This window comes from Aptenodytes patagonicus, chromosome 22 (assembly GCF_965638725.1).
Source record: "Aptenodytes patagonicus chromosome 22, bAptPat1.pri.cur, whole genome shotgun sequence".
NCBI lineage: Eukaryota > Metazoa > Chordata > Aves > Sphenisciformes > Spheniscidae > Aptenodytes > Aptenodytes patagonicus.
This window is the reverse complement of record NC_134970.1, coordinates 7,650,105-7,660,450: the sequence shown is the minus strand read 5'-3', so window position 1 is coordinate 7,660,450 and position 10,346 is coordinate 7,650,105. Positions and strand designations below refer to the sequence as shown.

Sequence of the window (10,346 nt, the reverse complement as noted above, 5' to 3'; positions counted from 1 at the left end):
CTCTGCCCCTCCAGAAAAGCAAGCCAGAGCACTTTTTGGACTCACCATGATTCCCTGGAGCTCTGATGTTGGGGTCAAAGTCCCTGTTGTGAGATGGACCCAGCCCCAGAGGCCCTACAGCCCAAGGATCACAGGGTCCAGGGCTCAGCTGAGCAGTTTGCACCAAATGAAGGTGAAATCCTGCAGAGAGAGGGGACTTATCAGTTTGTGGTGTAATCTTCTTTGGGAACCGGCCAGAGTCGGGTTCTCCATCTCACTCTGAATAATGTGATTCAGCAAATGGGGCTGCATGTGTTGCCCCAGGCAGCCCAGCTTGCCAGTTTGGGCAAGGGAGGCCGGGGGAGCAGGGGAAAGAGCTGACCTGGGACAAAGGCGCTTTTCTTTCAGAGACAGTGTGCCCAGTGCCGGGCAGCCTGTTCCCACCCCCAGCCCGGGTCAGTGGCATGTGAAGCACTCACCCGCCTCCCGATGCGCCGGGTAAAGAAGCAACAGCTGCAGGGGCCCTTTTGCTGCCTCAGGAGCTGTGACAGCACCCGGGAGCCAGGCCGGGATCTAAATTTAAACTCGTGCTTTGTGTGTTTCTACATGCGAGTGCAGGCTCCAGCCCCCACTCCCCCACCGCCTCCCCCGGTGCGCGGAGGAGACAAACCCCGCAAGAAGGGAGATCCAGAGGAGCTCCAGCTGGCTGGGACCCGGGGAAGGGGGGCTCAGCCGTGGGGCAGGAGGGGGAGAAACAGCTAGGGAAGAAACACCATGGAGCCTGCTTCTCCCCAGGATGACGTGAAGAAGAGGCAACAGAAGGAGAAGTCCAAGAAGCCGGTGCCGCCAGCAGCCCCCCGGCCAGCCAGGGCTCTGTTCTGCTTAACCCTGGAAAACCCGCTTCGGAAGGCATGCATCAGCATCGTGGAGTGGAAGTATCCTTATGGCTGTGGGGGCTTAGGAGCACCCGTGTGTGTGCCTGTGAGCAGGGGTGCTGGGGAGGGGTGCTGGGGAGCAGGACCCCGTGGGCTGCAGGCAGGAGAGCTGTCAGCCCACTTCAAGCCTGTGCTGGCTGTCTCATTAGGTCTGTAAAAGGCAATGAGGCACCTGGGGAGCCCCACTAGGATGCATTGGCAAAGGCAATGGCTGTGCAAACTGGGGACATGAATAGGCTTGTGAGGGAAGCTGGGGCTAAGAAGTGGGTCAGTCCATGGGGACCTTCGGTAGGGTGGTGTGGGGACAGGCAGGGACAGGCTGGGTGGCAAGGAACCTGTGGGAGTGAACACATTTTGTGCTGGCAGGAGCTGTGCTGGGGAGAAATGGGACAGCCTGCCGGGAGGGGAGAGGGTTTAGCGTGTGAGGAGGGGGCACAGTGCCCATCCCAGGGTGGGGATGGGGCCAGGCAGAGGAGGAGGGCCAGGCTGGGTGAGTGGGAGCTGAGGTTGGAGCTGGGGACAACAGGCTGCCCCAGGGGAGAGGTTTGGGGGTGGGTAGCGAGACCATGGCAAGCTGCTTGGGATGGCTCTTTGTGTGTGTCACCGCTTGCCTGATCCCGCAGCTGCTCCCTGCCCTGGTGGTGGGGGCAGGCCAGCATCCCCTGAATCCTTGCTGACAACATTGTCCTCTCAGCCCCCCCTTTCCCATCCCTCCCTGGCACTGCTGTCACAGGTGAAGGCTTTTGTGAGTGATACTGTTTGGAGGGACAGTATCTCACTGTGCCTCTGGCTTAATTTAGGGATGGGGTTTGGGTGGTTGCTCTTTGATTGGCCATCTTTTCACTGGGGCTTTATAGCTCGGAAATACCAAAATGTCATGTTTCTGCCGCCCATCCAGGAACTATTTTAGGCCATTAGATATCACCTTGTGCACCTGTATTTTACGGAAGGGAAGAGGACGGTAGATGAAACATTTCACTTTGGCTTCAGCAAAACATTTGGGCTCAAGCAAAAGCAATGGAATTTGGGGATGTTTCCAGCAAATCCAGTTCTTCCACCCCAACTTTTCTCATTTCAGTTGTTGAACCTATCTGCATGTTCCTGGCCTTGGCAGGATCATCCCAGCCCTGGCCAGGCTTTGCTCCTCTTGGAGGTGGCTTGGCCGCCTAAGGGCTGCAGGGACAGGCCCTGCCCTTAGGAAAGGCTGGCTGTGTTGCTGTACACATAGTGCCGTGGGGACACCAAAACCATGCCCCCACACTGCCAGAGATGCCATCTTGTTCAAAGCCCAGGGTGCCCGTTTGCAGGCACTCGGGGCATGCTCACACCTCTGGTGGTGCTGTGTTGGCCATGGATTTTGAGCCCTGGTTCCTTCACTGCAAAGGGGCTCTCTGTCCTCCGAGGAGAGGGAGCAGAGCCAAAATTGGGGAATTCTCCAGTTCTGCTTCTCTGGCATGAGGACTGGGTTGTTCTACAAGCACATGGAAGGGAACTGTGTCTGTGTCTTAAATAGGCACTGAGTATGGAAGAAACTTGTGGATACACCCTAGTGGCAGGGGAAGAGCTGGAAATAGGACTTACATCTTCCAACATGCTCAAACACATTCCTCCTCCTGGGCCAACGCATGCCAGAGAGAGTGCGCATCACAGTGGGGGTCCTTCCCACATTGGTGCTCTGGAAGGGGAGTGTGGAGGGGAGAGGTGGGTGTCCCACCAGGAAGGTTGCAGGTGCAGGTGGTTCTGACCTGTGCAAGGACAAATGATCCAGGGCATCGGGTTTCTCCAGCACCTCTCTTGTGCCTGGCTGTATTTATACCCAAATGCACCTGGCTGCCCTCGTTCAGGGATCAGGGTTTGCAAGGCATGACAGGGTCGTTCCAGTTCCTGCGGGTTGTTATGGGCTTCAGAGCCAGGCAAGCTGCCAAGGGGAGATTAGCTGTGACCATTTTCTGTGGGGATACCTGGCATCTGGGTTCAGTATGGCAGTACACATTCCTGTTCCTTGGGCCCATCTCTGCTGTATAGCTTCTGCTGTCGGAGCACAAAGCTGAGCCGCAGAAGTGGGACAGGGTCTTTTCCAGGCAGTTGGAGAGTGGGGAGTATCACTGCACTCAGCCTAGGGTGGGTGAAAGTCAGGCTGGCTTGAGGCAGAGGGGTTTTTATGCTGAAGTTTGCTCACATCTCAAAAAACACATTTGTTAGCACAAGGAAATCTGGGTACTCTGCAATTGCTGGGTATTGTGTGCTCGACAGCTAGCCCAGCAAGTTGATGGTTGTTGGGACACGTCTAGCTTTGTGGTGTCACCCTGGTATTCCAGGTTTGTTTTGCAGCCAGGAGGACTTCAAGGCAGATGGGTGAGGAGTCTGGGGACCCTGGAGGACCACAGAGCTGCAAGGTACTAAGGGCCTAATTCCTGCTGCAAGGCAGATGTTGGGACCCTTGGATGCTGTGTGACAGGAGGCTGCTGGAGAGAAAGAAGTGAGATTGCAGGACAAGGAGATGAGGATGATGTGGAAGCTCTTGGCTCGGTGGCAAGAGGCAGAGACACCGTGTCCAGTGACACTACATGCCTCTTTTTTGGTTCAATCTGTCCCACTGCATTTCTACCTAATAACAGTGCCAGACTCACAGACTTGCAAGCAGCAAGCTGCTTCCAGCTCCAGTTACAAGACAGGTCACCCTTCAAGGAGGAGGAAATGAGTATGTGGCTGTTTTCCCAGAGCAGGGGGACGGGCAAAGGCTCTTTCCCTTCTGCACGTCAGTGGCTAATGTGGCAGGACCCGAGCCATGATTCCTGCTCCTCTTTCCACAGCTCTCTCCAACTTGCTCTGTGATGCTGAATGGTCCCTGCACCTCTCCACCATCGCAGCCACGTGGAGACTGGGATGAGTGTTGGCAACGTTCATCTCATCCTGTCAGAGCAGGCAGGGAAGCCTCTAACCCCTGGGCTCTGCCCCATTACCTGGAACACAGAGGGGAACAGCTTCTCCAGCTGACTTTAGTTTTTAAAGTGTCATCAAGTTGATGGACAGAAGGGTCCAGAAAAGGCAAAATAACATGTGATGAGCATAGGACACAACTCATAGGCACTCAGCCAGCTCAGCAGGCCAATATGGAGAGAGTGCTCCCTAGGTGCCCCTTGCCCCGTGATGCTGGATTGGACAGTGGTGTGGCCACCGCAGCCCAAGGTAGGCCTCAGCGTAATTATCCGGAAAGCTGAGCTAATCAGTTGATTAACCATGGTGTAGGGAAGCATCAGTATGGCTGCAGGGCCTCTCTGCTGGGGTACTGAGTTTCGAGGGCTCTGTAGTGGCATCAGTCTGCATGGCTGAGCTGTAGGTGTTCCCACAGAGCATGTTCCTGGGAGCTGTTCTTTGGAAGGTCTACCCAAAGTGAGATGGGAATGCTGGGAAATCCTGTCTTGTACTGGAACCTCTATACCCAGATGAGATTTACCAGTTTGCCCCTGATGGCAGGTTGGTAGTTACAGGTGGGGATGGGCATGAGAGATCTCAAAACAGTTTAAGGGGGTAGACACTGGCTGTGGTCATAAGTGTGGATGTTGGCTGGTAGAACAATGGAGAGGAGAAGGGGCTGGAGGGGAGTGTGGTGATTTACGTCACTGTTTGTTGATTTATACTGTAGGTGGGTCTGGCCCATTGGGCAGCTGGACCAACATTTTCATTTCCTCCATCTGCTTTTAGTTAAGGTGGCTTCCGGGGTACAGGCAAGGCAAGTGGATCAGGGGCAACTGAGATGTACTCGTCAAGAAACTTTATTGGCCAGGAAACTTTGAGATTAGCATTGTGACCAAAAATGTTTCCTGTAGGTTTTTGCGTCATGCTGTACCCAGCTGTCTTCTGGCAGCACAAGGCCACTGGAGGAGTGGAAAAGACCCTTTTGTTTTTAGGTATGTGCATAGTTGCATGGTGCAGTGGCTAGGACCACGCACTTCAGAGCTGCAGCAGGGCCTGGATGTGACCAGCATAGAGGCAGCAAAAGATGATGGCTGTCATCTTCTGACCAGATGTCTACTGCGTGGTACAGGGTACCACAGGGTGGCAGGTTTGGACCATGCTGGGAGGAACAGGGAGTGGGGTCCCTGGGGTGAGATCCTGGCCAAGGTCCTGGAGCCAGCCTTTGAGCTCTTTTGGGGCTTCAGGAACGTGATAGCTGAAGCTTGACGATGAGGTTTCAGTGGCCCAGCAGAGCAGTGACAGCAGCAGGAGCCTGGGAGTGACCAAGTGCCTATCCTAGGGCCTTCAGGGGGAAATAGCAAGTCACCCCATTTGTTCAGAGTTGTCATAGGGCCCAAACAGCACAATTCCACCTTCTAGGGAGTGGGACGGAGCTCAGGCTGAGCACTCTAGTTACTCCCAGCCTGTGGCACTCCTGGGGACAGTCGCAGGAGCACTGTCTGCACTGGGGCACTGAGGGTCTGCACTGGGGCACTGAGGCTGTAGGACACCCGGGAATGTTAGCAGCTGGATGTTCTGCTAGAGGAGACCCTGGCTGAGCTGTCTTGCCCCTAGATACCTTCTAGTCAGGGAGACACGGCCCACCTGAGATCTGCTGCTCAGCAGTGTCTCACTCACAGTCGCTGAGTACAGAGGGAGCCAGGGCCAGCGCACTCCGAAGGGTGATGCTTTGGTTAAGAGCCTACATTATGTAAGAGGGTCCTGACCCTTCAGGATGATTCACTGAAGAATGATGAGGGGGAAACTACCAGCTCTCCCATCCCCTCCTTATTCCTCCACTGCAGCCTTTTAATTTGTGCCCCCTCCTCATATGTCCTGTGCCAAAGCTGCCCCTCTCCAGCAGCCATGCCCTGAGTGTCCAGGCCCTGCGTCTCATCCTGGCCCATTCCCTCCCTCCCCGGGGACCCAAGAAATGGGCAGCAACTGAGGATGTGCAGAGGGTGAAGTCTGACTGCTCTCTCTGGTTCTCTGCCCCAGTGGGAGATTGTTTCCCCATAGCCAGTGGGGTTTCCCCACACATACCCAGACAGGACAGGACAGGGCAGGGCTGTACCTGCTTTTTTGTTCCTGTCTCCACTCCTTAACGCTTCCTCTCAGACCTTTCGAGATCATCATCCTCCTGACCATCTTTGCCAACTGTGTTGCACTGGCCATCTACCTGCCGATGCCTGAGGATGACACCAACGTTGCCAACTCCAGCCTGGTAAGGCACAGCCCTTCCCGCTGTCCTGCTGACCCTCCTCGCTGGACAGCCAGGTGCTCGGCTTCGAGAGCTCTGCGGAGCTGGTCCCTCAGTGTGGCATGGGTGCAAGATGGTAATACCTGTAGTGGGGGCATCTGCTGCTGCTCTGTGGGGTGCAGTCGAGTGTCGTTGGTCCAGCGAGAGATGCTGCAAAGTCAGAGGGAGGCAGAGTGGTGGAGAAACCACTGCAAAATGGGTTTTCAGAGGCGCTGAAACTACCCCTGGGTTGAGATTGAAGGCAGCAGATTGGTGTGTGAAGTACACAGGAAGGAAGAATTGATGCCAAAAAAAGAACAAATTTCCTCAACTTTTTATCATGACACTTCCAAAAGGAAACACCCTGTTCCAGAAAGGCTGAAGTGTTTTGTTTCAGCATTTTTGGAATAAAATTTTCTGACCTTTCATTTCAAAACTGTATTTTAATTTTGGTACTTTTTATTTAAGAGGGAAAAAAACACCATCTCTCTTAAGCAGAGAGGTTGCTGCTTTCCAATCAGTTATTCCTTTTTGGGTTTTTTCCCAGTCATTCCATTTTGCCTGGTATAAGATGTTTTGATGTGATCCAAATCAATAGTTTGCACTATTTTTAGTTTGCCACCCCTTTCCCCTCTTCAGATCCCCACTGTGGTTCAATCCACATTGATTTCCATTGAGAGTCTGAGTTTGGTGACTGAATCAAAGCATCTAAATACGCCCCTTTTTTAATGAAATGTTCTCTTCTGCTAATTTCAGGACTCCTCAGTGTTGGGGTGTGGTGTGGTGTGTGCAGGTATTGCTGGCAACTTGTGACTTAAAAAAGCACCTCTCTGGTTTTTGCCTGTTCCTTAGAGACTCTGCAGGGAAAAATATTAAAGCAGTCAAAGAATCTGTGATACAAAATACCAAGTAAGCTTTTACTTGTGCAATTTTTAGTTCCTTGAACTGCTTTTGTCTCTTTCCATCTCAACAGGCTTTTAGTGGCACTGAAGATAGTGTTTACTTCTCATTTCCTTGGAAAAAGAAGAAAAGGGGTCACTATTGGCGATGTGTTATTATGTCTTTTAAAAATAAAACCAAGATAGGTCCACAGAGGAGGGGAATTAAAAATACCCATGGAGAGTTAATTCCTGGGGTGTTCATTCAGCCGCCTGGTGCTGTCTGACCAGCTTCTCTTAACACCTGCGAGCTCGAGGCAGAGTTAATCTCAAGACGCTGTTTTTGATTTCTTCCCTGGCCAAAGGGGCATAACAGGATTTGAAAGGTGCAGTTATCTCAGCTGAGAGATTAAAGAGGCAAAGCAAAACTGGGGCAGGTGGAGCATGGAAAGCAGGAGGTGGGGACAGCAGGGATGGGGGCTTCCCACTGGGAGGGGTTTTGAGATTTGGCTGAGACCAGGACGCCTGTGAGGGCAGAGCTGGAGAAAGCCCAGCAGCATGTGGCAGTGTGGCATGACGGGGGGACATCCTAGCAGCAACCCGCCTCGCAGTGCTCCCGGCAGGGACTGATGCTGCCCAAGAAGGACCAACAGCCTTTCCCATTAATGGGAGGCAGGCAGGCACGTAGTGAGTAATGTCATCTGTAAATGAAATTTCATCTATTTATATTTATTGTATATTAGATTACTTATGCTATATCCTATTGGGGGATTTTTCAGGCTGTTGCCATGCCAACATCCCTCTGTGTCAGGAGCCTGGCAGCCCCAGGCCTCTCTTCTTTCACCCCTGCTCTGCATGTCCCTTTGTCACCATGTTCTGGTGGCTTTGTAGGAGCAATCCCAGCTAAGAGCTGAGCCAGACCCCCATCACCTTGGGTATCGGGTTGTGCTCTGCACGGGGCCCACAGGCAGTGCAACAAAGGCTTGTTGGAGGTGTTTCTTCCTGTAGCAGAGAGATGCTGCAATGCATTTAATCTCTCCCTGTCACTTTTTTAATTGCCTCTCTTCATTGCCCAGTCCTCTCCAGAGAGGATTGAGTTTATCTGAAGACCTTGAAATTGATGAGGAGGCAAAATGTATGAGGGGAAACTGAGTCAGAGCAGTGAGGACATTGCCCCACATTACTTGTGGAGGCAGGATCAAGGCTCACTCTCATCAGAGCTCACTGCTAATGGGTGTGCAGGAGCCTGTCCAGCCTGAGCTTCCTTCAGAGAAGCCTCCTGCATCCCAGACACTTAATGCAGTGAAAGCCACTCTGCTCTAAAGCTGGGGGTCTCCAGCAAGGACAGTCTTGGGAAGGGAGGATCTCCTGGGAGACCTCTGCTGCCACTTTCTTCCTGCAAGGTTGGAAAACCTGGAGAGCAGCCACGCTTGTGACTCTGTCTTTCCAGGACCACCCAGGGAAGATTTGCACACAGAGTTTACACTAGATTTAGAATTAGTCTCATGAAAGGTTTGTTAACCAGAACTCATTTTGGGGGATGAAAAAAGTATATTTAATAACCCATAAATCTTCTATGAATCCATTTTGCTTTATCCTGGAAGAAATACAGTTGTTTAATTTCAATGTATTTCATTATTATTCTTTTTAGATTAGATTTCTTCTAATCCAGAAGATTTTTTTTTTGTAATGCTGTTTTTGTCTAATTTTGTCTAATTCTAATGAAATCAAAATATTTTCTTTGACCCTGATGAAATGATTTTGATTTTTCAACTTTGTCAGAAATTCACAGCATTTATTTTCACTTTGACTAGAGTTTCCAAAATTGTCAGTGAGCTCCAAATCACACTGTTTGTCTTTCACTAGAAGCCTTGCTCCAGGAGCAAGCAAGTTCAGAAATATGTTTAGCAAGGCAGGTTACTCAAGGGGATTCACCCAAGAAAATACAGATGTCTGCATGTGAGCTGGCTGCCTGGACTCCATTTATGGTCAATGGAGAAATAAAGGCAAATTTAGAGTAGGGTTTTTCTCCTAGGGCAGTTGGTCTCCTCCTGCGGTTCTGATGGATGGTGTTTGGCATGCTGCACACACTAAAGTACCTATTTTTCTCCACTAATGGGACCCAAGGGTGACCGCTCAGAGGGAGGCCACCCTTTCAGAGCATCCAAAAGCAGCTGGGCTGAGTCCCATGTGCTTTGTAAACGTATCAGGTAGAGCATGGGGCCTGGTGAGTGGGGGACAGAGCTGGAGCTCAAGCTGAACAGAATACACTCTTAACAATACAGGTAATGGCCTATGTGTAGGCACTCTGTTAGTGTCACAGATAATGGCTTTATGTTTAGGTAGAACGGATGTTTAATATAAAGGAATATGCTGCCAAAAATCCCACCATTTTGGGTTGCATTGGATGTATCTCAGCCACAGGGGTCAGAGGACCCCTGTGTTTTAAAGCCTGAACACAGCCCCAGGCACAATTCTGTTACAGGAATATGGGCATCTGATGCTGTTGCAGGTGTCCCAGACCTCCCATCTGCTGCTCTGGAGGGGTGTGACTTGCTTGTGGGTCCTGTGTAACATCTGCCACCCCAGGACTGTCTCATGTAGCCCAGGGCACCTCCAGTAGCACTGAAAACAGCTATGTTTGAGCAGCTGACTCGTGTCTAGCAGTCCTTGAGAGAGATTGCTGGTCCAATGCTGGCTTTGAAGAGCGAGTACCTGCTGTTGAGTATCTGTCCCTTGAGGCTGGCATGGGTCACTCACTGCAGGAAAGTCCTGATTACATGTGGCTTTCCTAGAGCCTGGGATCACCCTTGATCTCCTCGGGTCCTCTAATAACTGTAAGAATAGACCACACACACGCACATCTCCATGCCCAGGTTTGGTGCATGGGACTTCAGAAACTACTGTTGCTCTTTTACCCAGCATCTTGAGGGATGCACATAAAGATGCAGCTGTATGAGCTTCCCCTGCCTCAGTCCTCCCCTTCGCTCTGGGCTGGGGCTGCTGTAAAGGGCCGGCACCCTGCCCAGCTTGTAGCTTGGCAAGCCTGGCAGCCTCCGTGGCTCAACCTGGGGTTTTGGGTAGGCAGCTGAGCCAGGCCCCTCTGATCTCCCTGTTGCTGTCCCTTCCTGGCCCTACTCAGGGGTGCTCGGCCACCCCTGGAGCCTTTTCATATACAGCCCTGCCATCACAAGGTTGCCTTCTTTCAAGCTCCTTCACCTGTGGACGGAGCTGGTGAGAGGATTTCACCTCCCCTTTGCACAGATCCCAGATGTGACTTTTGCTGCCCATTGCTGGTACACTGCTCTCACCCTCCAGTTTGGCCAGCAGAACTGACCACTTGTCCTGAATGCCAGT

At 52.0% G+C, this 10,346-nt stretch overlaps 1 protein-coding gene across 5 annotated transcripts in view; it reads left to right on the top strand.

The window, feature by feature from the left end:
* Positions 1-390: 390 nt before the first annotated feature.
* The window catches only part of CACNA1S (calcium voltage-gated channel subunit alpha1 S), a 50,159-nt gene continuing 40,203 nt past the window's right edge, over positions 391-10,346 (top strand). For 4 of the 5 annotated variants that reach the window (XM_076358197.1, XM_076358195.1, XM_076358194.1 and 1 more), the window contains exons 1-2: positions 620-914; positions 5,991-6,096. In XM_076358197.1, the coding sequence (XP_076214312.1) occupies positions 754-914; positions 5,991-6,096 (267 nt within the window). In that variant the 5' untranslated portion in view covers positions 620-753. Of the gene's footprint in view, positions 478-619; positions 915-5,990; positions 6,097-10,346 lie in introns of those variants that run through there. The other variant, XM_076358193.1, reaches the window with a different exon arrangement.